Below are 27,643 nucleotides of genomic sequence, written 5' to 3' on the forward strand. Positions count from 1 at the left end.
TCTCTCGCTCTGGAGGCCAGCAGCAACTGGGAGTGGTTCAGAGATAGCCCACTCAGCCCTTGCGGGAGAGAGTGCCTCATTTTGCTGTGCAATGATCACTTCTAGTCAGTTCAGGAGCAATAAAAACCGATTCCACAGAGAGTCCTATCCAGCCCTTCTTAGCTAGAAAGACATTTCAGCACATCACAAAGCTTTGGAGGGTGGGGTGAATGAAGGAGAAGATAAAGGACAAGTATTACAGGTACTTAAACTGATTTTTTGAAAATAGGACTCTGGAAAATGCAGCTTATCTACTGAAATGCTATAGCTCCATTGAGCCAACCTCAAACACGACTCCTCCCTTTAGAATGAGCACTGATCACTTGCATTTGGGTGTGTGTTGCAGTGTTCACCTTTCCTTTCTGTTTGTATACTAGTCACACTCTCCTGCTTTTTAGAAGCATATCTCCACAGGGGCACGACACTCTCACCACTCCTTACTCAGAAGCTGCAGGCTAGCTGGAAAAGTGTCAGGTGGAACATAGCTGAATTAAGATTCAAATGAATTAGGAAGACAGAGGTATCTCATTCATTCGTCCCTCAGTTGTTTTTTTAAAAATCACCTACAGTGACTGATGACTAGAGACATATTGTTGCTGTAGAATTGAGAGACAAATCCTCAACTGGTGTAGGTTAATGTAGCTCTATTGACGTCAATGGAGCTTGCCAATTTCAACCAGGATCTAGCCCATAAAGTACAAAAGTCACAGATGGAAGGTCCAGCAACACATAAAAATAGGATAGGGAGGGGATCGGTCACTCATTCAAAAGAGCAAAATGACTAACCACTGTCTTGAGTTCACACCATGAACAGTGAGAATGATGTAATGCTAACTTTTGGTGCCATGCATCAGGATTAAAGCAATAGCACAGAAAGAGATGAGCTGAAAGCATTGAAGAGGTTTAAAGTCTCATTTAATGGGAGCACCAAAACTGCAGTCATTTTCATTAAATTGTACATCTTCTCAGACCTATTTGCAAAGCACTGGCTGGCGCCTTCCCTTACCTTTGCTCCGTGTTAAACAAGGCAAAAATATGTTTGCTAGACATGAAGCTTTTTTCAACATCCCGCACTTTCAGGTTGTCCAAGGGAAGCATGTACTTCTTTTCCTTTTCCTATTAAAAATAAATAAAACCACAAATACTGTAATATGTTTCAAAGAAAGCAGACATGAGCATGCTCTAGTTTAGTTAGCGACTATTCTGTTTCCTACCTTGACATCAACACTGCTATCAAAGACTAAAGGAATACCTAAAACAAATTATCTTACTCATAGTTGGGTGAGCTTGGGTGCGTACCAAATGATATAACCTTCCATCCCTTTCTTTCAGTTAGCTGGAGGACAGTATGATGTGGGACCCTACTCCATTCAACTAATCATGTAGGGACAGGTTCTGTCACTTGTACTCAGTTTCAGTAAACGTTAATCAGAGATTATTTATAGTAGATGAGAATTGTCAGGATCCTGACAAGGGGAAGAAAGGACAGTAGCAAAATACGGACCTTGGACTTCAGAAAAGCAGACTTAGACTCCCATAGGGAACTGATGGGTAGGATCCCCTGAGAGGCTAATATGAAGGGGAAAGGAGTCCAGGAGAGCTAGCTGTATTTTAAAGAAACCTTATTGAGGGAGCAGGAACAAACCATCCCGATGTGCAGAAAGAATAGCAAATATGGCAAGCGACCAGCTTGGCTTAACAGTGAAATCTTCGGTGAGCTTAAACTCAAAAAGGAAGCTTACAAGAAGTGGAAATTTGGACAGATGACTAGGGAGGAGTATAAAAATATTGCTAAGGCATGCAGGGGTGTAATCAGGAAGGCCAAGGCACAATTGGAGTTGCAGCTAGCAAGGGATGTGAAGGGTAACAAGAAGGGTTTCTACAGGTATGTTAGCAACAAGAAGGTGGTCAGGGAAAGCGTGGGACCCTTACTGAATGAGGGAGGCAACATAGTGACAGATGATGTGGAAAAAGCTGAAGTACTCAATACTTCTTTTGCCTTGGTCTTCACGGACAAGATCAGCTCCCAGATTGCTGCACTGGGCAACACAGTATGGGGAGGAGATGAGCAGCCCTCAGTGGTGAAAGCACAGGTTAAGGACTATTTAAAAAAGCTGGACATGCACAAGTCCATGGGTCCAGATCTAATACATCCAAGGGTGCTGAGGGAGTTGGCTGATGTGATTGCAGAGCCATTGGCCATTATCTTTGAAAATTCGTGGCGATCGGGGGAGGTCCCAGACGATTGGAAAAAGGCAAATAGAGTGCCCATATTTAAAAAAGGGAAGAAAGAACCCAGGGAACTACAGGCCAGTCAGCCTCTCCTCAGTCCCTGGCAAAATCATGGAGCAGGTCCTCAAGGAAACCATTTTGAAGCACTTGGAGGAGAGGAAGGTGATCAGGAACAGTCAACATGGATTCACCAAGGGCAAGTCATGCCTGACCAACCTGATTGCCTTCTATGATGAGATAACTGGCTCTGTGGATATGGGGAAAGCGGTGGACGTGATATATCTTGACTTTAGCAAAGCTTTTGATACGGTCTCCCACAGTATTCTTGCCAGCAAGTTAAAAAAGTATGGATTGGCTGAATGGACTATAAGGTGGATAGAAAGCTGGCTAGATTGTCGGGCTCAACGGGTAGTGATCATAGAATATCAGGGTTGGAAGGGACCTCAGGAGGTCATCAAGTCCAACCCCCTGCTCAAAGCAGGACCAACACCAACTAAATCATCCCAGCCAGGGCTTTGTCAAGACGGGACTTAAAAACCTCTAAGGATGGAGATTCCACTACCTCCCTAGGTAACCCATTCCAGTGCTTCACCACTCTCCTAGCGAAAAAGTTTTTCCTAATATCCAACCTAAGCCTCCCCCACTGCAACTTGAGACCATTACTCCTTGTTCTGTCATCTGGTACCACTGAGAACAGTCTAGATCCATCCTCTTTGGAACCCCCTTTCAGGTAGTTGAAAGCAGCTATCAAATCCCCCCTCCCCCATTCTTCTCTTCTGCAGACTAAACAATCCCAGTTCCCTCAGCCTCTCCTCATAAGTCATGTGCTCCAGCCCCCTAATCATTTTTGTTGCCCCCCTCCGCTGGACTCTCTCCAATTTTTCCACATCCTTCTTGTAGTGTGGGGCCCAAAACTGGACACAGTACTCCAGATGAGGCCTCACCAACGTCGAATAGTGGGGAATGATCATGTCACTCAATCTGCTGGCAAAGCCCCTACTTATACAGCCCAAAATGCTGTTAGCCTTCTTGGCAACAAGGGCACACTCTTGACTCATATCCAGCTTCTGTATCCACTGTAACCCCTAGGTCCTTTTCTGCAGAACTGCTGCCTAGCCATTCGGTCCCTAGTCTGTAGCAGTGCATGGGATTCTTCCGTCCTAAGTGCAGGACTCTGCACTTGTCCTTGTTGAACCTCATCAGATTTTTTTGGCCCAATCTTCTAATTTGTCTAGGTCCCTCTGTATCCTATCCCTACCCTCCAGCGTATCTACCACTCCTCCCAGTTTAGTGTCATCTGCAAACTTGCTGAGCGTGCAGTCCACACCATCCTCTAGATCATTAATTAGACATTGATCAATGGCTCAATGTCTAGTTGGCAGCTGGTATTAAGCGGAGTGTCCCAGGGGTCGGTCCTGGAACTGGTTTTGTTCAACGTCTTTATTAATGATCTGGATGATGGGATGAATTGCACGGGGTCTCCCACGTATTAGTGTATCAAGATACTACTACTATTTTTAGAGCGCTAGTAGTGAGCCTCACTAGCCCAAGTCTATTGACCTGGGCTGGGAGGCTTGCTCCAAAACGCTGTGGGGACATACCAAAAGCGCTTTTACAAAGGAGACCCTTTTACAGATGGGGAGACACCAAGAAGTGAAGTGATTCACCCAAGAGCTGGGATTAGAACCTATTTCTCCTGACTCTCAGGCTGGTGCCCTCGCTCCTAGATCCTATGGTTCCAAATACATTAGATAAATATGACAACTGAATAGTGAGATGTAATACAGACTCAGAGCAGTCTCTTCAGCTAACAATATCTACTGTCATGTATGGATGTTCTGGAGCCCTTACTGTATTCAAACATTTAGCATTTAACTAGGTACTGAGGAGTAACCTGCAAAATTAATTTAAAATTTAAATTTTAAAAGATAGATGTTGTGGTCAAATACAAAACACACACTGCCACACAAGGACATTAAAACATAAGCAACAGAATTCTACAATATCTAGCAACAGAAATTCAGAATATTCAAGAGTATAACAAGCCCCAGGCTGCAATCCTTCTATACGAAGTCCCATCAATTCAAATGGGATAACTCATGCAAAGAGAGGTTGCAGAAACAAACCCAATTTCCTTAGTTAACTGAATGTGTTCCTTTTACATGCATGTTTTCCGGAATTGCTTTTGTATTTCCTTTTTGAAGTTCACATTTCTGAGTCAACAGACACATATTAATCACTAAAACATATATGCATACTTAATTAAGGAAACATATAGAAGCATTTTTATTTATCATAGATTAACAGATACAGTTTTTCCTTATAGTTAGAACCTTACCAAGTTCACAGCCATGAAAAATGCATCACGGACCGTGAAATCTGGTCTCCCGGGAAATCTGGCTATTGTAGGGGGATTACAGTATTGCCACCCTTACTTCTGCACTGCCTTCAGAACTGGACTGCCAGAGAGCGGTGGCTGTTGGCAGGCACCCAGCCCAGAAGGATGTGCTGCCACCAGCAGCAGCACAGAAGTAAATGTGACATGGTATGGTATTGCTTACTTCTGCGTTGCTGGTGGTGGCGGTGCTACCTTCAGAGCTGGGTGCCCGGCCAGCAGCCGCACCTCTCCAGCCGCCTAGCTTTAAAGGCAGCACAGAAGTAAGGGTGGCAATACCACGACGCCCCTACAATAGCCTTGCGACCCCCCTCCCCATAAGCCTCTTTTGAGTCGGGACCCCACAGTTACAACACCGTGAAATTTAAGATTTAAATATCTGACACTGTGAAATTCAAGATTTTAAAAATGCTATGCCTGTGAAATTTACCAACATGGACCGTGAATTGGGTAGGGCCCTACTTATAGTCATTGCAAGATATTTTCCAACATACAGAACCTGAATAAATAATTTAAACACCCTTTAATAATTATCCATTTATAAGGAAGATTCTAAGATGAAGTAAAGTGCATGGTGTCCTAAAATGTATTTTGTTTAATTGTACTATGTTTTTGTATTATAAATAATATTGTAAATAGTATCGGTATCATTGGGGGGAAAAAACTTAAAATGGCAAATATGCAGCTATGCTTGCTTGAGTCCATCTGGAAAATACACCTTATTATATAAACATAGAGGGAGGGATAGATAATCTTAATATCATAAAACAAATTATAGTTTTTTTAATTAAAAACTGGAATGGACAAAGGTGTAACATGTTTTGTTACACTTAAGTATTTAAGATCGTTTTATAACATCTTCATTTCTTTCAAAATGCTTTAAATGTATCTTGTTCTTCCGTAATTATAAAAATAGAAATGGCTTTTTTCTTAAATGATTAATTATTACACTTTCCAGGTTACTTTCTATTGCAATGAAATGTGCTATCATTTACTACTATATTACCAGAATACCAGAAGATTTCTGATGAAGGAAGATAATTATTGATAAGCCAAGCAACCACATAAGTATGAAAACCAAAACAGAAAGCCATGGAAAAACTATACCAAGAATCCTCTAAACAAAGTTCCAGATGTAGGAAAGTTTTGTAAACATTTGATGCCATAACTATGTGTCTCTTCTCCAGCCACCAGGAAGAAGGAAATGCCTACTGGAGACTAAGGCCTGGTCTACACTAACACCCCAATTCGATCTAAGGTACGCAACTTCAGCTACGTGAATAACGTAGCTGAAGTCGACATACCTTAGTTCGAATTTACCGCGGTTCAGACGCGGTCCACACGCGGCAGGCAGGCTCCCCCGTCGACTCCGCGGTACTCCTCTCGCTGAGGTGGAGTACCGCAGTCGACGGCGAGCACTTCCTGGTTCGAATTATCGCGTCCAGACCAGACGCGATAAATCGAACCCGGAAGTTCGATTGCCAGCCGTCGAACTACCGCGGTAGTGTAGACATACCCTAAGAAGTGGTATTTATTCATATGGCCTCTCACACCGACATTGAGGCGGAGAGGACAAGTCCTATGAAGGGAGATGGAAGGCTGTCTACGTTTCAAAGTCCTTCAGAGACAACATAATGGACATGAGAAGCCAGGTTTACAGAACTATTTAGCTCAGGAAAAAAGGCATCACACATCCCCTATGACATTCAAGAGATACAAAGCTCATCGCAATTAAAAAAAAAACCCCAACTTTCTCCCCCACTCCCCCCACACACACACAGAAAAAGGAACTATCACCTCCACATGAACTACCATCATTCAAGCAATAGATGAGCCCAAAAAGAAGTTAGCCTTAGCGCATTACATTATCCTGTGGAAGTTCTCAAAACTCTAACCAGGATCAGATCAGTGTATGCTAGGTGCTCCACAGCCAAAAGGCAAGGTTACTATCTCAAGGAACTGCAAGGTGGGAGGAATGGGGCTAGGCATAGTTATACAAGTGATGATGGGCACCTGGCTCGTTAGTTCCATTTCTTATTTTTCAACATTTGTTCATTTTTATTTATAGATTTTAATTTTTGTTACAGGGCAGAGGTGAATGAACAAATACAAGAAAAGGTTTCAGTAAGAGGTGAGGACAAAGACTCATCTCTAGAAGGAACTGTGACTTTACAAAGATGTACGTGTGACCCATCCTTCCTCTGACATGAAAAACTTCCCACAGTGCAAGTTAAAAATATCCTAGCCAGGAAAGGCATTCATCCCCAGGAGATGATGTTCCATCACCAGCAGTCATACGGTAGCCTCTATTTAAAACTGGATAGTTCTGTGCCCCTAGGGAGTGAACTCGGCTCCAGGGGTGCCACAGTTTTCAAATCACTAGGGTGGAAGTTACCCCTTACAATGCTGTTTGGTTGGGAGACTCATAGGAGCATACAAAGAATGAATACAGTGACCATACACACAGTTACAAGTAAAAAATCTTGTTTGTATTATAAGTTACAGTCATATACCCATATAGCCAATGTTGGGTTCATACTCACATACCCAAGGATCTTATCAAGTTGGGTGGATCTCCTAACAGGTAGTCATTAATAGAGGAGTGGTTCCCACCGTGGTCTTCCCACCCTATTCATATCAGGAATCCCATTTTATCTTGCTGTTATGACCACACTTAACACCCTATGAATATGCATGAGGGTTCCATCTTCTTCCCTATCTGTACTTCCACACAAATGATGGGGTGCCCTGCTTCTCATAGGTTGTTCTAGTTCCCCTTATTCTTATTAACATTTATGTAAACATGTTCCCATGATAACCTGTGTTCAGAGCAGAACTTTTGTGATGTTACAATTGGGTGTCTTGCATTCTAGATGGGTACACTGGGACATTTTCCGGGAACATCACCTATTGGCACATCCTCTACAGTAACCCTGTAACCTTACTGGCATAGGGTCATTTCTGTGTCACCCATTCATGACACATCTCCTTAAGCCTGAGGCCTAGTGTGGCTGAGCTGAAACCTCACAGGCCTTAGCATGTATCCTTGCATTATGACCTTACTTTACCTATATACCTAATACACACTTATCACTCCTAAATATTTATCAGTCTTGTTCTCCTATAATCCTATCCTACTTATATCTAGTCATCATACATTGATTACACATGAAACAATATATGAGTTAACCAAGACAACAGATAACACAATTAAATGACAAAACGAATTAATTGGCTACAAAACGTAATGCTCAAGAAAGTCCTTAGTGGGCTAATGCTGTCCTATGTTTTATGTTCGGGTGACTAACGACATGTCTACACTGCAATTAAAAACCTGCAACTGGCCCATGCCAGCTGACTCGGGCTCATGGGGCTCAGGCTAAGGGGCTGTTTAACTGTAGTCTAGATGTTCTGCCGCTGCCTGAGCTCTGGGATCCTCCTGCCTCACAGGATCCCAGAACCCAGGGCTCCAGGCCAAGTCCAAACATCTACACAGCAGTTAAACAGCCCCTTAGCCCGAGCCCCATAAGCCCAAATCAGCTGGCATGGGCCAGCTACTGGTTTTTAATGGCAGTATATAGACATACAGTAATAGACCGACTAGCTGCCAACCAGTGATAGTGAGATGGAAATATACTGTACTGCAACTACCAACTGCTTCAGCAAGTTTCAGTTAAATACACTCAAAATAAATAAAGGTGAAGTCCAAAATATTACAAGGGTGGACGGAGAGCAAATATCTCTGACAGTGCTTTAAAGTGTGTTCATCTAATGAGTTAGGATGAGTTTGCCCACAAGAGGCAAGAGAGGGATTTTAATCTAGTCTTTTCCCTCCTTTTGACAATCTGCAGACAGCCCTTGGGTGACTGGAAAAAAGATACATGGATTGCAGCTGAAGGGAGTTTAAAGAAGAATAACCCTATTCTGCAGTTTTTGGCACAATGAAAAGGGATTAATTAATTACTTCCTATATCATTCTTTTTAAGATATCATCAAGAAGGATTCTCATTTCTAGGTCTCATGAGTTCAGCTCTTCTCTTTCTGGTCTTCTGCTGCAGCCATTGGCTAGCTTGAGAGCTCTACCCCACTGAACATCCTCCAACTAGAGGACATTTGGACGTTCCCAGCCAGTTCCTTTCAACAGTGAGAAGTCAGAGTTCCCAACTCAAGACAACTAGTGTACTGCACTATGACACAGGACAATCACTTCTCTCTGGTTTATAGCTTGAGGAACGTAAGCAACATTATTGGAGTACAATATGCCATGTCAAAAATATGTTCCTCAAACTCTGAAATGTTGGATTTAGCAAAGTGCTTGCATTGGTCTAATTCTGTTCCCACTTAATAGGAAGTCGCATCTTTTAGAGCTAGAGAGTTTCCCATGTGACTTACACTGGAAGCGCAAATATCCATGAGCAAGAGTCTTGCACTGATTGTAAATTTAAAGAACCCATATAACATCTCTGTTGAACAGAGCTTCTGTTAGATGGCCTTTGAATTAAGGCATGGGACTAGGAGCTGGAAGGGCTGGATTTTATTTGTCTCTCTACCTGTGTGAGCGTGGGCAACTCACTTGGCCTCTCTGTGCCTATTTGTACATCTATAATATGGGGATGATTTTTATCTACCTGGCAGAAGTGTTGCAAGGCCTCATCCTGGTAGTTAACATTTATGTGAAGCAGATCATAATGCAAGGCTGTGACAAGGTACGCTACCAATTAGGGTGCTGGGATAGTTAAACACTTCCTCCCTTCCCCACTACTTTCTCTGTCAGGCCAACAAAACAGTTAAGTAGTGGGGGAGGAGATGTGGGGCTTATGAACCTTGGGCTCAGATGACATTAAAGAGAAAACGAACGGCTAAAGTAAGAAACACCTGCTCTGTGGCCCTACTTACACCCCAGAAAGCAGAGGGCTTTTTAGTTAGACCCGGGCTACTCTCATTGCCTGTGTGGAATAGCCCTCACAGTAACAAAGACATTATAAAAATGTACACTGTTGTAATTCCTCCAGTCGCATTTAAATCAACATCCAACATCTAGATTGCAATCTAACTTTAAATATATCCCAAAGAGTTTCCAGACGGCTTGACAATTATGTTTATAGTCTAATTTTATTTTTACCTTGCTAAACTAAAAGCAGCATAGCATCTTCACAGTGGTCTTTGCTTTACGATGCTTGCCTTTACAGCTGAAGCTGCACAGACAGATTTTAAGTTTGCTGCATAAGGCACTTCCATTTTACTCAACTTTTTGTTGTTGTAGAAAAACAAAGCAAGCAAGCTGGTGATGGCCACTGAGCTACGTGGACCTGATGTTGCTCCTGGGTACAGCTGGAGAAAATATAACTGAACTAGCTAGAAAATGAACTAGGGGTCAGCATTAAAAAGAAAACAACGCAGACATGAAAAGTTTAACATTTTTATGTAAAAAAAAAGTGGCAAAACTAGAAATACTTAATAGGTTGCAGATGCCAGGATCATATTTCTTCCACCTATGCATCTCTCCTGCCTCCTCCCACCTTGAGCTATACAGATAGAGTCAACTGTTGAAAGCGTAAAGCCTGGATGCCAAACTTTTTTCTAACGTTTCTTTGACAACGGCAAAGCTGAGAGATGAGCAGATCCTCTTACCCAAGACAGAAGCACACTGTTGATAGATTATATTCCAAGGAGAAGGTCCATGTCACTTTATTCTAAAGTTTAATTTAAAAAACTGCCTGTTGCAATTGCTGGAACAGTCTGTCACCATCCACACTGGTTCTCTACCAAACCCAGCCAGATGGGTGAAATCTTTATAAGTAAGTCCTCATGAATACTGGTAGTTCTTGCCAAGTGTTTGGTATATAGGAAATCCATTGGTTATTTTCTAGTATCAGTTTTAGGGGAACTGGTGGAACATTTTTATGAGAAAATTTTTGATGAAAATGAAAAAAAATCAGGTGAAATTTATCTGAGAGAATTTTGAGTTGTCAGCCAAAGTTTTCAGACCAAAACTTTTTGCCTCAGTGCCTCATGAGAGCTGTAGTTCAAGTGGCTCATGACCCATTCCCCTCTATGGGCAGTGCTCCCTGACTGGAGTACATCTCCCCCTCTTGCTAACATGTCATAATGCACCAGAGTACCGTCGCTAAAGTGCATCACAGAAGATGTAGTCTGGCTGGGGAGCAATATTACTTCTTATACTTTAAAATGACAACCAGGTATGATAAATTAGAGTGTAAATGTTTATTTATCATGTACATCTTTGTGACAATGGCATTGAGGAACAATCGCACAATACAAGAAGTGAATCTTAAAAAAAAAATAAAAATCTAAACAATTAAAATAGTTCTATTAAGAAAAAAAACGGAATAAACTATATAAAAATGTGACTCTGGCTCCGGAAGGCAAGCCAGAATGTTAGAAGAAAGCAACAGAGGATGTTGAGCGTTAACATCAAATCTCGTGTATCCTCATTGCACAAATCCTTTAACTCCTTCCACATTTGAGATAATCAGCTCTCTGAACCAAGCAAAGCAGACATGCCAAATCCAAAATTTTAGCTAACTGAGAAAGTTTTAAAAACTAAATCACATTAGTTAGGCATGATCCACTTTAGGGAATCTGTGTTCTTGTATTTTCAGTATCTATAGATAGCTATAGTTAAAAGATTATAGTTTTTTGTTTTCTAGATTTTCCCTAGATTTTTCTTACACATTTATTTTCCCCAAAACTGCTGCTGCCTCTGTTTTTAAAAGTGTTTTAAAAAAACCCAACCAACAACATTTCCTCTCTCTGGTACTTCTTCAGAATGTCATTACATCTGACCCCATGTTAAATCATTCTTTAATCTAATCTTGTCATTTATTTTATAGTATGATCTTCATTTCCCACGGAATTTTTTCTCCTTCTCCAGGACTCTTATCATATTTGTTTCTGGCACCTTCCTTGCTCCCAAACTTCTTCATGAACACAGTGACAAAAGACTTCACATTTTAGCAATCCCTGCATCTTTTCAATAAATGACCACTGCCATCTCTTTTAATAGGACCTATTTTCTCATTTACTACCCTGTTACAACTATTCAAATACTTGAGGTGTATCTTTAGCTTTACCTTTTGTACAATATTCCTTTTCATCTTGACTTTTGTTTTTATTTTATTCCCATCTTCCCTTCCTCCCAGCAGCTTCTCGTATTAAAGTTTGAGGCATCATGTTGGAGGAACTACTGCAAGGGCTACTGCTGCTCTGGATAGACCTGTTCTGTGTTTAACCTGAGAACTTCAGTCCCCTACGTAATTCTACCTGGAAATTTATATGGCACCAATCACTGTAGTATCTTTGCTCCATTAAGGTCATTAAATAGTCTAATTACCTTTGGTTCTCGCCTTTTCCCCAGATCAGGCATGCGAGTTTTATATTTATTCTTCTGGGAGGACAAGGTCAACAGGGCCGGCTCCAGGCACCAGCTTACCAAGCAAGTGCTTGGGGCGGCCACTTCGGAGAGGGGCGGCACGTCCAGCTGTTCGGCGGCAATTCGGCGGACGGTCCCTCACTCCTGCTTGGAGCGAAGGACCTCCCGCCAAATTGCCGCCACAGATCGCGATCACGGGTTTTTTGTTTGTTTGTTTTTTTGTTTGGCTGCCTGGAGCCGGCCCTGAAGGTCAAGGAGATGAATCTTGCATACATTCTTGAAGTCATGAAAATTCACTGTTGTCCTGATTTCTTGTGGAGAGTTCCAAAGCCAAGGGACAGCTGATAAGATTATTCTAACGCCTGCTCACGTGAGATTTATTACTTGCGATGAATTTCATTGTTCTCAAAGAATGTAGTGGGTGCTTAATGGAGAAGAAATCCCTGATTTAACTAGAGTTTAGATATTGAAGCCTTTGAAAATAAAGGTCCCTGAATTTGAACCTGTGCTCAATGGGTAGCCAGTCAAGTGTTCCGAACATTGGGAATGATATGCTCACATGATCCTATGTTGCCAGTGTTATTCCCGGGTACAGAGCACTGTAGCAGTCCAGCTTGTTGATCACAAGAGTATAGATCACTCTGGACAAAATGGAATACAGTATGATGAGGAGTAGTCTCCTGTCCAGGAATAGATGGATGAAAACACTTCCAGCAGTTGTAAGCATTTGTGAGTTCAGCAGCGGTGAAAAGTGTAGGATGTCAGCAAAGCTATAGCTTAAATTTGTTGAGCACAGGTCAGGCACTCTTGACTGAGGTTGATGTTAACATTTTGCAAAGCATTTCTCTCTCCCCACCAGCATCCCTTCCACCTCATCTGCGCTTAGCTTAAATCAGTCACATTTCATCTAAGCGCTGACCTCACTTAGACAATGTAGATGGTGTTGTGAGCATCTGCTATGAGAGTCGGGTGTCATCTGTGTACTCTGGACAATTGAGGGCATGCTGCCTCATTGTCAGGTCCTAGCAATTTTACACATACAGTGTGTCAAATAGGACAGAGAGCTGTGCAACAGCTTCTGAAGCATACACCAGAGCTATACCATACTTTAGGGCAGATGGGAGATTGCCTTTCCCAAGAAGAGTTGTTGGATATTTCAGTCAGCAGACTCAGGCAATTATGGTTGGTTATTCATTGTTTCGTGCTTCAAGAACTTCCTGTTGTATGAAAGGACCAATATGAGAAAAAGACTGGTGAAAAGGATATGTGGTTTTGGCTCCCATCACCTGAGATTGTGAAAAACCATTTTGGATTCAGTAAATCTTGTCTGGAAAGTGGTCCGTCAGTTCCTCACAACTAAGTGGTGCTGGCATCTAGAACAGACAGAAACCACTCAATGTTGATGAATCAGGTAACAGTTTGGAAAACTCTGTTGATGTGACTTATGGCTATTCTGATGGTGGAGAAGAAAAAGCTTTTTTCTTTGTGACACGGCCTGTTTCTGACCACTTGGTTTTCTTTATTTCCCTTTTTATCTAGCAGGTTAATCGAAGAACCATGCTGACTTGTGGGGGTGATGAGGTAAGTATGGGGTGGATTCAGTGCAGTGAGTATATAGTTCCCAGTTTCAGAGAGTTTAAGGCCAGAAGGAACCATTAGAGCATCTAGCTTTACCTTCTGTATATCCCACGCCACCAAATTTCATCCAGTAATCGCTGTATTGAGACCAATAAATTAAGTTAGACTAAAGCATTTCAGTTCTCAGGACACTACATTGTTGTGTGCCTCAGACAGAGAACAGGAGACTCTGAGGTGCCACCAATGCCTGAGGCCACAGCAATTGCAGGGAATTGCTAAAGTGAGATATGCTCAGATGATCCCCGCAGGTGTTCCATGCTTCAGAGGAAGGCAACCCCCCCCCCCCCCCCCCATCTCCATGCTGCTGGAGAACAGATGGTTACACACCAAAGTCCTGTGAGTTCTGACCTCTCAGCTACACAGGGCTTTCCATTAGAACATTTTGAAATGTAGCTGGATCTATGCATTTCCTAGGGAGAAACATATATAGATCCTCTTCTGATATAGGAGTGGGCTCTGATTTCAGCCTAGAGGAAGTGATCTGAGGAGGACTGACTTGCCAGTGCTAGATCTCAAATGTTAGAAGCACTGTGTTAACATTTTAAAAGAAATGCTAATTTTAATTGTATTTTCACATTCTGGGTATTTCGCAATTTACAAATGATGAGTCTTTTTTTATAAGACTTTCACAATTCTGTGCATAAATGTCATAGATACAACTTCACTTTCATTTCCCACTTCTCCTTTGGAAAGCTATTCCTCAAAAATTCTTTTGGGCTGTGAATGTATTTCAGTTTCTGTGACAGGAAACCTAGAAAAGCTCAAGTTTAAGGAGCCAACATGTACTTTCCTTGTGTAGCCATTGATGTATTTTGAGAGAGGTCATGCTTCCAGAATTTTTTTTCCTGTATGCGTGGAAACAAAACCTTTTTATTGAAAATAAACAAAATATAAATATGCAATTACATAATTTTGCATAGTATTGTTTGAGTAGGGGTTTCCTGAGTTAACACTACTGGCCATGTGAAAATCTTGAAGATGCAACATAGTAATTAAAAAAAATTTGGCTCATGGCATGTATGTTGCCCTAGTTGCTTATCATTTAAAGCTTTCAGACAGCAATCAGTTTCACTGTGGTGGAAGTTACTGCAAAATGCATTAAGAAGTTCACGCCTGTGGCAATGGTCACTGAAAATATTTTGGAAAGCATCCCAGAACTATAAGACTTTTTCCAGACATCCAAGAGAAACTCTGGTATGACTGAGCTTCTGGTCTCAACTTTTTTTTTTATTAATATAGCAGCAAGATATTTTTGAAAGGTACATTTCAGCAGTTTTTTCTTAAACAGCCAAGATGCCTGGGCCATGGAAAACATTAACTACTGAGAGATAACTGTTAGAAGATATCTCTCTCCCTACCCTCATAAAACATCCAAACTGATCAACAGGGACACTGAATTAGAATATTCATTTTGTTTTTCAATTTGATGATTTCAGATTATTATGTATAAATATATCCTAATTTATGCACTTCAAAGAAAAACTGCTGAGTGATACGAGACGGAAAAAGACACGAGTTGCTTACATCATCACTATGGGATACAATATCCTGGAAAATAAGTAGCTTGAATGATGTCCCTGTATGAAACTAAAGCATTGGAATAGGCCAATGCCCAACAAGCAAGATTTTTTTCTTTCATCTGAGGATGAAAAAGTTACCTTCGAACTACAAATGGCATAAGCCATCAAATCCTCAAGGATGTCTCTTCCTAAAAACAAAATGTTTCAGAATCTGATCAACTAAGCAAGGGACTTCCTGAAAGAAAAGCTCTAGTGGGCAGGAAAATTTGAGCCCTCTAACTTTGGAGACAGGTTTTGCAGGATAGACAGCCTCCCTTGCAGCTGAATGGTTCTTTTGTAAATATATACAGGCGGGGATCAAGTGATTGCCTTGCAAGTGTCTAAGATTGAAACACCCCTCAAAGTCACACTCTCTCAGCAGTGATGTGACTTTCCATGCAGTAGCAACCAGGCCTGAAAAATAAGCGATGCAGTAATTTAAACATGACTTTCTTCATTACAGCGTCACTCAAGATATGGATGTCAAAACTTTTAACCAGGACCTTTTAAAATTAAATCTTCATAGACTATAAGCTCTTCAACGCATGGACTTTGTCTACCTCTTTCATTGCACAGTACCTAGCAAAATGGGGCCTTGATTCTGACTGGGGATTCTAGATTTTACTATAACAAATGTTGAATAACAGAGCTTGTAGAGAAGGACATCACAAGGATGGGCAAGAAGACAGAGAAAAAAATATTGGCAGAACATCCAGTGTAATGTAGAAAACCATCACCCTATTAGGAAGGAATCTAGGAGGACTCCATAGTGTCACTTTATCCTTGTCAGGTCCTTTTCAGGACAATCTTTCTTGGATGTCAAGTCTTTGAAGGTCCTTAGTGCATACTGGACAGCTTTCGTGTCCACAGCTTCTATATGCACCTGTTTCTGTAGATACTAAATGCCCTGGGTGTGAACTTACTCAGATGGTTTCCCTATTAGAGGTTGAATCCATGATCATTACAGTTTGAATAGGTGGAAGTACAATCCTAATTAGAGACTATCTGGACTGCCACCAGACTAGAGAAGCTGGAAGTCATCCAACTGGATATGATTTGAGTCCCTGAATGCTTGTTTTAACTGTTATTTCAAGGTTCTCTGAGGCTGTTTCATGGGGAGACATGCTACAGGATCTCCAAATCTAGTTACAATCATAAGGGTCAAAAATTGTAGGATGGTCACTTGTAGTCACTGCTGTCTCTTACAAATCTTACCTGCTAGACTGATGATTTCTTGATCTTGCCCTGGGACAAGAAGGCTTTGAGATAAACATGTCTAGCAGGTCTCTTAAGTTTTCCTAATGTCTGTGGAGAGCAGACCAGGACTTTGAGTGATAAATGAGACACCTTCCATAGTGGTGTCTTTGCTTGGCCAGTCATCCAGACAGAGGAACATATGCAGGTCATTAATGAGACTCAACAAACATTTTGCTGAAAACACACAGCACCAAAAGACAAACCCTACAAAGTTGTAGGTTTATTCCCCTACTACAAACCTGAGATGCATATCAGGATACTTCTAGTGGCTGGAGTGTATGTAAGCACTAGTAATGAACAGAGCCAGTAGCCAGTCACTTAACTTGAGAAGCAAAGGATTGCAAATGCAAAGCACCTCATTGCTGAGAGCCCACATGAAAGCACTAAGCAAATATGCTCAGCATCGAGACACAATAGGTCAAGGAGCCAACAGACAAACTGCTAAAAGCACCAGTGCATCGAGTGATCGTGCCAAAGAGCTTGCTTGTAGTGCTGAAGTTCAGAAGGAAAACATGCACTGATGTGCCAACAAAATGTGCCTAAGTGTTGAACAAAGCCTTGAAGAAACTGGACTAATTGTTTCAATGCCAAACAAGAAAAAAGGGACCCTGAAATGCCAAAAGGCACCAATCAAGCCTGGAGAAGCTTGGAGGCAATGAATGGGAAAGTGTCGCAAGCACAATTGAGCTGCAAAATAGCTGTGAGGCCAGATGACTTGGAAAACAGACTATGGAACAATGGATAACATCTTCAAAAGCACCCAAATGATTTAAGATCCTAAGTCACCTTGAAATGGGGCTTAGACACTTCTGAAAATTTTACCCACTAAGAACAAAAACAGGCTACAGGAGCATAGCCACTTAAAGTCCAAAAGCAGCTCCTGTAGAGGCTCCTTCAATGACCGCTGTCCATGAGGAACTGGCTGGGAGGCTCTAGGCACAGAGTTAGCAGCATATAGCAGCACACTATGACTAGTGTTTGTGTATAGTGGGAGGAAGGGGGACTCATGCATTAGAAACCGGGACTCATGCATTAGAAACCATTGCCTCAGAACGTCAACATCTGAAAGTAAGAGGAATTTCCCCCTGCTTTGGGTGGAGGTAGGCAGTGAGGGGTGGAAAGTGGCATCAAATGAAGAATGAAAATTTTGTAGTGATGATATCTTTGAGGAATACAGCATACCAAATCCTGCTAATCAACCTCAAGATCATCTTGTAATTCCACAACTTTCTTCCTATCGCCTCACAATCAGACTCTCACCAAACCTTGTCGTTTCTCATTATAACACTTCTAAAATCCAGCCCTAGCCTCCACTGCCAAAACTTCCTTCAAACCACACATCTCTTTTTTCCTGGATTTCTGTAGCAAGCTCCTCTCCTAGTCAAGCCTACATTTCTCTTTTGTGCTGTGCTGTTTGCTGAGGTTCACAGACAGAATAGACTGGAGAGTTCGACTATCATTCACAAGAGAACTTTGTCCAGATAAGAAATCTCCAACAGAGCAGAAGAATTGGGAATATACCCTAGTCCAGATTGGAAGCTCTGGTGAGATGAGCACTATCTGCAATTACCTAATCACTTGTGTTAAAATGTACTGTAAGTTGGACTCAGCAGCAGCACAACTAGACAATTGGGTGGTCTTTCTTCCAGGAAAAGCCAACCAATCAGAGGACTAAAGTCAAAATGGTCATATGGAGTATCCTGTAGCACATACTATGTAATGCACAACACAACTCCTTCCATAGCAGAAACAGCATTACAATTCCAGCACAAGTTCCTATGTAAAAATCATTCTGATGTTCATGCAAGTCTACAGAAAGGTTAAAAAAAACAGAGTGTCAGTGTAAGAGTGTACACTATTAAAATACAAGCAAGAGGTTACAAACAAAAAAACAGTGTACTAAAAAATGTAAAGATGAAACAAGCCCACATAAGCAAAGAAATTGTAGATGGCTCAACTAGATATGTGCTGCCAGCCTTATGCACATACAATTCTTTGTAAGAAAGAGGAGTATCGGGAAATGTTGCATTCCACAGAGAAAATATTTCTTTTCATCAATCTGGGCTCAACATGTAGTAGGACATAAATATTTTGTGCTCCACTTACAGGAGAGCACTATAATGTATTTGTAAAGAACTACTTAGGGTAAGTACACTAATTCCACAATACACTAGTATAGAATGTAAAATTCCCAGACAGTCAAAGTTCTGGGCAGGAAACCAAAGTCCATGGGTTTTTTTTAAACATTGTGTCAAAACTTTCCAATTACTAACTTCTTGTACTTTGAAAAAAAATTCCGCATTACACCTTAAAGTCCCTATGCTTTATAGATATTGGAATGACAAGGAAATGTAACTGGAAATTTAGACTGTAAAAGTTCCATAAGAAAGAACAGGATTGTAAGATTGTTTCATAATAAAACAGTGAGTAGTGACACAAATACAAGCTAGAAAATGGCCACCAATCTCTTGGTAATTATTCAGGTTTGAATTTGATAGGGAATTACCAATATTTCAAGCAATGAAACTACCAGTTTAGAGCTGATTCCATAAATCTTACTTATGAGTAATCTGCATTTGTGTAGTTAATCCGATTAACCTCATTAAGCTAAATACAATAATTATTTCTCAAATGAATAGGAAGGCCTCGTCTATGCTAGACAGCTTGCCAGTAGACCTATACCACCAAACCCCCCATGTGGAGACACAACTTATACCCACAAAATTCTTCTTTTGATGGTATAGTTTATATCAGTTCCCCAAATGAAATATGCTATGCCAGCAAAAGGACTTTTTTAAAAAATTTGCTGGTATAACACTAGGGGTTTTCCCAACATAGCTACATCGGTCTGGGGTATGATTTTTTCCCCGATATGCCTAACTGGGATAACTGTGCCAGCAAAACTTCTAAGTGCCGATTAGGTCTAAAAGTTGGGGGAACTGCTCACTATCATAATGTAAAAAAAAAGGTTAATATATATTATATATTATAAATATATTGATAGCAAAAAATAGGAAAATTCCCCCTGCTCATTTCCTCTGAACACCTAATTTTAATGATATTTTGTAGGCATATAGATATAAGTATGAAACAGGGAATAGAGCTGATCAGGAAAAAAAATCCCCTGAAAAAATTTAAAATAAAAACCTTTTTATTGTTTTCACAACATTTCTTTCTTCAAACATTTTTGGATTTTTGTGAACAATCCAAAAAATTTTCATTTTGGCCAAAACCTGAAAATGTTCTATGAAAATAGATTTTTTTGTGCAAAAATTTTCATTTTGCCAAAAAGTCATTTTCAATTAATTCTAGTAGGCAATATGGTTTTTTTAATTAACTAGTGTCCATTTTTTAAAGTTTACATTGATTATTATATATTTTAATTTTCTTAATTTTCTAGCTTTTATTGCATTAAAGGAACATAGGAAACAACTACAAATTATCCAAAATTTTTACCAAAAACTACATAGCCTAGTAGCTAAAGTATCTGTTTTATATTGCCAATAAATTATGTTGAACTACTATTGAAGTTGTGTTTTTATGTACATTTCTATTACCAACTGATGTGACTGCAGATTATTCCCAGAAAAAAACATATTACAATGGCGTTAAGGTTGACTGAACATATCAATTATTTAAAGTACAATCCTTTACAGGGATGTTGTAATTAAAAACAAAACAAGTATTATAAATGCACAGTTAAGATTCAACTCAAAAGTAATCCAAAAATGTTTAGTTATGGAGTTACAAGTACCCCCTTTTCCCCCATAACTCTTCCCCATTGTGACACTATGGGAATGGAGAGTTCTTAAAGAAAAAAATATATTTAAAAATTAGTTTAATCTAATCTGGGATCACAAACACCAAAATGCCTTAATTATAATCATATAGACTCATAGACTTTAAGGTCAGAAGGGACCATTATGATCATCTAGTCTGACCTCCTGCATGATGCAGGCCACAAAAGCTGACCCACCCACTCCTGGAATAATTCTCTCCCTTGACTCAGCTGTTGAAGTCCCCAAATCATGATTTAAAGACTTCAAGTCGCAGAGAATCGTCCAGCAAGCGACCCCTGCCCCATGCTGCGGAGGAAGGCGAAAAACCTCCAGGGCCTCTGCCAATCTACCCTGGAGGAAAATTCCTTCCCGACCCCAAATATGGCGATCAGCAGAACCCCGAGCATGCGGGCAAGATTCTCCAGCCGGACTCACATTGACCATTGATACTAATTACCAGCGATGGCATGTTATTGACCTATTGACTAAAATCACGTTATCCCATCAAACCATCCCCTCCATAAACTTATGAAGCTTAATCTTAAAGCCAGAGAGGTCTTTCGCCCCCACCGTTTCCCTCGGAAGGCTGTTCCAGAACTTCACCCCTCTGACAGTTAGAAACCGTCGTCTAATTTCAAGCCTAAACTTCCCGACGGCCAGTTTATATCCATTTGTTCTCGTGTCCACATTAGTACTAAGCTGAAATAATTCCTCTCCCTCCCTGGTATTTATCCCTCTGATATATTTAAAGAGAGCAATCATATCCCCCCTCAGCCTCCTTTTGGTTAGGGTAAACAAACCGAGCTCCTCGAGTCTCCTTTCATACGACAGGTTTTCCATTCCTCGGATCATCCTAGTGGCCCTTCTCTGTACCCGTTCCAGTTTGAGTTCATCCTTTTTAAACATGGGAGACCAGAACTGCACACAGTACTCCAAATGAGGTCTCACCAGTGCCTTGTATAATGGAAGCAGCACCTCTTTATCCCTACTAGAAATACCTCGCCTACTGCATCCCAAGACCGCATTAGCTTTTTTCACGGCCACGTCACATTGCCGACTCATAGTCATCCTGCGATCAACCAGGACTCCGAGGTCCTTCTCCTCCTCCGTTACTTCCAACTGATGCGTCCCCAGCTTAACACTAAAATTCTTGTTAGTCATCCCTAAATGCATCACCTTACACTTCTCACTATTAAATTTCATCCTATTACTATTACTCCAGTTTACAAGGTCATCCAAGTCTCCCTGCAGGATATCCCGATCCTTCTCCGAATTGGCAATACCTCCCAACTTTGTGTCATCCGCAAACTTTATCAGCCCACTTCTACATTCGGTTCCGGGGTCAGTAATAAATAGATTAAATAAAATAGGACCCAAAACCGAACCTTGAGGAACTCCACTGGTAACCTCCCTCCAACCTGACAATTCACCTTTCAGTACGACCCGCTGCAGTCTCCCCTTTAACCAGTTCTTTATCCACCTCTGGATTTTCATATCGATCCCCATCTTTTCCAATTTAACCAATAATTCCTCATGCGGTACCGTATCAAACGCTTTACTGAAATCGAGATATATTAGATCCACCGCATTTCCTTTATCTAAAAAAATCTGTTACTTTCTCAAAGAAGGAGATCAGGTTGGTTTGGCACGATCTGCCTTTCGTAAAACTATGTTGTAATTTGTCCCAATTGCCATTGACCTCAAGATCCTTAACTACTTTCTCCTTCAAAAATTTTTCCAAGACCTTGCATATTACAGATGTTAAACTAACTAATAACATATGGTTATTGCAGTATTACTACAGGTGACTCAAAATCCCCCCCCACACACACACTTCTTGTACCTCCTTACATTCGTTTGCACACCACCTCCTTCAAATGCCGTCACTTCCCAGCCTTGCTGAGCAGATCTGCTGCAATGTGTGACCTTAGAAAGGAAATATTTGGAAATAATGCTCATTTGTCTTTATTCTCCATAACCATAAGTTTATCTGACAGCAACAGCTAGTGCATGGAAGAACATTATTCTTTACCCTCTGCTGAAGGAAAAACTTTTAGTTATGAAAATAGGAAATAACCACTAATCGTAAATAAATGTAGCCTCCACACTAGGTTTCAATGAGTTTAAAATATATGGTAATTTTGAAATGTCATTATTCTATTAAGATCATTCAGGAGGGGGGAGGGGAGGGAAGGTCTTATCCCAGGTGCTAAATTTCTTAAAGAGACCATGTTTAAATTAATTTGAACTAATTAAGCAGATGCACCAATAAATTCTTGCAAGACATTCTACACTGAAAAAGTGTTGTAAATCTGGGGAGAATTCACTGTTTTTCATGCATAACAAATAAATCCTTTAAAGGAAAAATCTCAGATCAGCCTTTACTATGGAGCTGCAACTGTTGTCTCCATGATTTATCAATTTTCTAAAGCATAAAAGGTATTTTCTATGTGAATATAAGCACTGCTATTTTAGTACAAAATATACACACTACATATCATCTTGTATCCCTCACCTGTATAGCCAAATGCCTTAGTTAGCATGAGTTAAACTGTGCAGGGCTCACAGGAAGTGAAAAATTACAACCAATAATGTAAAACACTTTTCAAAATACCAGAAATAGACATGCTAGCAAGTCTGAAGGGCAATGCACAAGAGTTCCTTAGAACTAGCCCATTTTTACTCTTGCTCAATTATTTAAACTGTAATCAGCATATTTGCCATACACAAAAATAAAGGGTAAGATTGCTGCCCCAAGACACAATCTAAAGGGGCCAGACTGAGGCTGCTCATGCAGCAGGAGGTGAAGACGGGCAGTACATGCTCATCCTCACACACTGGTCCAGATCAGCTCAACTAAGGTGGGATTGTAAATCACACTACTGCTGTTGCCTGCTCCCTTCAGGGAGGAGAACTCCTTTCATCTCTAGGACTGAGCTACTAGGCCCTGCACACTAAGGCCTGGTCTACACTACGAGTTTAGGTCGACTTTAGCAGCGTTAAATCGACTTAAGCCTGGACACGTTTACACTACGAAGCCCTTTCTGTCGACTTAAAGGGCCCTTTAAACCGGTTTCCTAACACCACCTCGACAAGGGGATTAGCGATAAAATCGACCTTAGGGGGTCGGAATTGGGCTAGTGTGGACGGAATTCGACATTACTGGCCTCCGGGAGCTATCCCACAGTGCTTCATTGTGACCGCTCTGGACAGCACTCTCATCTCAGATGCACTGGCCAGGTAGACAGGAAAAGCCCCGCGAACGTTTGAATTTCATTTCCTGTTTGCTCAGCGTGGAGAGCACAGGTGACCATGCAGAGCCCATCAGCACAGGTAACCATGATGGAGTCCCAGTCCCAGTCCCAGGATCGCAGAAGAGCTCCAGCCTGGACCGAACGGGAGGTACAGGATCTGATCGCCATCTGGGGAGATGAAGCAGTGCTCGCCGAACTCCGAAACAGTAAAAGAAACGGCAAAACATTAGAAAAGATCTCCAAGGCCATGAAGGACAGAGGCCATAACAGGGACGCGCGGCAGTGCCGCGTGAAAATTAAGGAGCTAAGGCAAGCCTACCACAAAGTCAGAGACGCAAACGGAAGGTCCGGGGCAGAGCCGCAAACATGCCGCTACTACGCGGAGCTGCATGCCATTCTAGGGGGTGCAGCCACCACTAGCCCAAGCGTGTTCTATGAGTCCCTCTCTGCAAACGGGGAAGCGGGTTCGGCGGACGAGGAAGATGAGGATGGAGAGAACATAGATAGCTCACAGCAGCAAGGAAGCGGAGAAACCAGTTACCCCAACAGCCAGGATATGTTTGTCACCCTGGACCTGGAAACAGTAACCCCCGAACTGACCCAAGACCCTGAGGGCACACAGGGGACCTCTGGTGAGTGTACCTTTGTAAATATTACACATGGCTTAAAAACAAGCGTGTTTAATGATTAATGATTAATTTGCCCTGGCAATCGCGGCCAGTACAGCTACTGGAAAAGTCTGTTAACGTGTATGGGGATGGAGCGGAAATCCTCCAGGGACATCTCTAGAAAGCTCTCCTTCATGTAATCCCAAAGCCTTTGCAAAAGGTTTCTGGGGAGGGCTGCCTTATCCCGTCCGCCATGGTAGGACACTTTACCACGCCAGGCCAGTAGCACGTAGTCTGGAATCATTGCATAACAAAGCATGGCAGCGTATGGTCCCGGTGTTTGCTGGCATGCAGACAACATCCATTCCTTATCGCTCTTTGTTATCCTCAGGAGAGTGATATCATTCACGGTCACCTGGTTGAAATGGGGCAATTTTATTAAGGGGACATTCAGAGGTGCCCCTTCCTGCTCTGCTGAACAGAAATATTCCCCGCTGTTAACCACGCGGTGGGGGGGAGGGGTGAAGTGACCATCCCAGAGAATTGGGTGTGAGGGGGAGGGGAGTTAGTTGGGTTTGTGCTGCATGTTAAACCTGAAATCGCAGCCCCTCCTTTTACATTGCAAACCCATTTTAAATGGCACGGGTGCTTGGTATGGGAAATGAGGGCAGAACTGTTTGAAACCATCCCCACATGTTAAGAAGGTTAAAAAAGCCCAAAGACTATATGTCTTACCATGGCTGCCTGCAAGCTGAAATCTGTGTCCTGGCACTGCGTGAGTGATCTCTCACACCAAACCAGGAGACTCTCAATATAAGAGGAAAAATGCGACCTTGTAACGAAAGCACATGTGCTGTGTGATGTTGTGAACAGCAAAATCTAACGTGAAAGAGTCTACCCATTGTTCTCTAAAATGTATCTTTTTTAACAACCTCTCCCTTCTCCACCAGCTGCAAATCTTACTCCTTCGCAGAGGCTAGTGAATATTCGAAGAAGGAAGCGAAGGACGCGTGACGAAATGTTTACTGAACTTCAGACTGCCTCCCACGCTGACAGAGCACAGCTGAATGCGTGGAGGCAGTCAATGACTGATTTTAAAAAAGCCCAATATGAGCGAGAGGAGAGGTGGCGTGCTGAATCGCGGGCTGAAGAGGAGAAGTTGCGTGCTGAAACGCGGGCTGAAGAAGAGAGGTGGCGTCAACTTGTAATCAGAAAGCAAGAGTCGATGCTCCGGCTGCTGGAGCATCAAAGTGATATGCTCCTGCGTATGGTTGAGCTGCAGGAAAGGCAGCAGGAGCAGAGACCGCCGCTACAGCCCCTCTGTAACCAGCAGCCTTCCCCAAGTCCCATTGCCTCCTCACCCAGACGCCCAAGAACACGGTGGGGGGGCCTTCGGCCACCCACTCACTCCACCCTAGATGATTTCCAGTGCAATAAGTTTTAAAGTTTTAAATTGGAGTGTGTCCTGTTCCTTCCCTCCTCCCCCACCCATCCCGGGCTACCTTTCCAATTATCCCCCTAGTTGTGTGCTGAAGTAATAAAGAATGCATGAATGTGAAGCAACAATGACTTTATTGCCTCTGCAAGTGGTGCTCGAAGGGGGGAGGGTAGTAGGGGAGGGTGGGGTGGTTGGTTTGCAGGGAAGTAGAGTTAACAGGGTGGTGGGGGAGGGGCAGAGGGTTCATCAAGGAGCAACAAACAGAAGTTTCACTCCGTAGCCTGGCCAGTCACAAAACTGGTTTTCAACGCTTCTCTGATGCGCACCGCGCCCTGCTGTGCTCCTCTAACCGCCCTGGTGTCTGGCTGCGCGTAATCAGCGGCCAGGCGATTTGCCTCAACCTCCCACCCCGCCATAAATGTCTCCCCCTTACTTTCACATATATTGTGGAGCGCACAGCAAGTAGCAATAACAATGGGGAGATTCTTTTCGTTAAGGTCTGAGCGAGTCAGTAAGCTGCGCCAGCGCGCTTTTAAATGGCCAAATGCACATTCCACCACCATTCGGCACTTGCTCAGCCTGTAGTTGAACAGGTCCTGACTGCTGTCCAGGCTGCCTGTGTATGGCTTCATGAGCCATGGCATTAAGGGGTAGGCTGGGTCCCCAAGGATCACGATAGGCATTTCAACATCCCCAACTGTTATTTTCTGGTCTGGGAAGAAAGTCCCTTCCTCCAGCTTTCGAAACAGAAGAGACTGCCTGAAGACGCGAGCATCATGTACTCTTCCCGGCCAGCCCACGTTGATGTCGGTGAAACGTCCCTTGTGATCCACCAGGGCTTGCAGCAGCATTGAAAAGTACCCCTTGCGGTTTATGTAGTCGGTGGCTTGGTGCGCCGGTGCCAAGATAGGGATATGGGTTCCGTCTATGGCCCCACCACAGTTTGGGAATCCCATTGCAGCAAAGCCATCCACTATGGTCTGCACGTTTCCCAGAGTCACTACCCTTGATATCACCAGGTCTCTCATTGCCCTGGCAACTTGGATCACAGCAGCCCCCACAGTAGATTTGCCCACTCCAAATTGATTCCCGACTGACCGGTAGCTGTCTGGCGTTGCAAGCTTCCACAGGGCTATCGCCACTCGCTTCTCCACTGTGAGGGCTGCTCTCATCCTGGTATTCTGGCGCTTCAGGGCAGGGGAAAGCAAGTCACAAAGTTCCATGAAAGTGCCCTTACGCATGCGAAAGTTTCGCAGCCACTGGGCATCGTCCCAGACCTGCAACACGATGCGGTCCCACCACTCTGTGCTTGTTTCCCGGGCCCAGAATCGGCGGTCCACGGCATGAACCTGCCCCAGTAACACCAAGATTTCCACATTGCTGGGGCCTGTGCCTTGTGAGAGGTCCATGTCAATTTCCTCATCACTATCGTCGCCGCGCTGCAATCGCCTCCTCCTCAGCTGGTCCTGGTTTGGCTTTGGCATGTCCAGGAGGCTCTGCATGTTTTCCAGGACAATGCGCGTGGTGTTCATAGTGCTCAGAATTGCCGCGGTGATCTGAGCGGGCTCCATGATCCCAGTGCTGCTATGGCGTCTGGTCTGAAAAAAAGCGCGAAAGTAGTATCTGACGGACCAGGGGAAGAAGGGAGGGAGGGAGAGAGGGAGGGAGGGGCGAGTGACACCGCGTACAGGTACAGGGAATTAAAATCAAGAAAGGTGGGTTTGCATCAGGGAGAAACACAAACAACTGTCACACAGAATGCCCCCCCCCCCCCAAGATTGAACTCAAAAGCCTGGGTTTAGCAGGAGGGAGGGGGGAAGCAAATGAATGGAGAATAAATCTATTTTTTACATCTTAAGACGACGGTGCAGCATGACTGATAGCCCTTGGCATTTTCTGGGTGCTTGGCAGCAAATACTGGGCGCTTGGCAGTAAGCCTTCAGGTCTACTGCACAATATGATGCCCACTGCAGTATGACAACGATGGATACCAGTCGTAATATACTATCTTCTGCCCAAAAGGCAAGGGGTTGCTGCTGTGTAGCAATGTT

The 27,643-nt window shown here is 42.6% G+C and overlaps 1 protein-coding gene across 1 annotated transcript in view; it reads right to left on the reverse strand.

Annotated features, from left to right (window-relative positions):
- LOC112107414 (dynamin-3) overlaps positions 1-27,643 on the reverse strand; it is a 316,224-nt gene that overhangs the window by 95,290 nt on the left and 193,291 nt on the right. Inside the window, exon 16 of the mRNA XM_026655330.1 lies at positions 1,046-1,155. Within this exon, the coding sequence (XP_026511115.1) occupies positions 1,046-1,155 (110 nt within the window). The remainder of the gene's footprint in view (positions 1-1,045; positions 1,156-27,643) is intronic.

Source organism: Terrapene carolina, unplaced genomic scaffold, assembly GCF_002925995.2.
Source record: "Terrapene carolina triunguis isolate 2854851 unplaced genomic scaffold, T_m_triunguis-2.0 Scaffold210, whole genome shotgun sequence".
NCBI classification, from domain to species: Eukaryota; Metazoa; Chordata; order Testudines; family Emydidae; genus Terrapene; species Terrapene triunguis.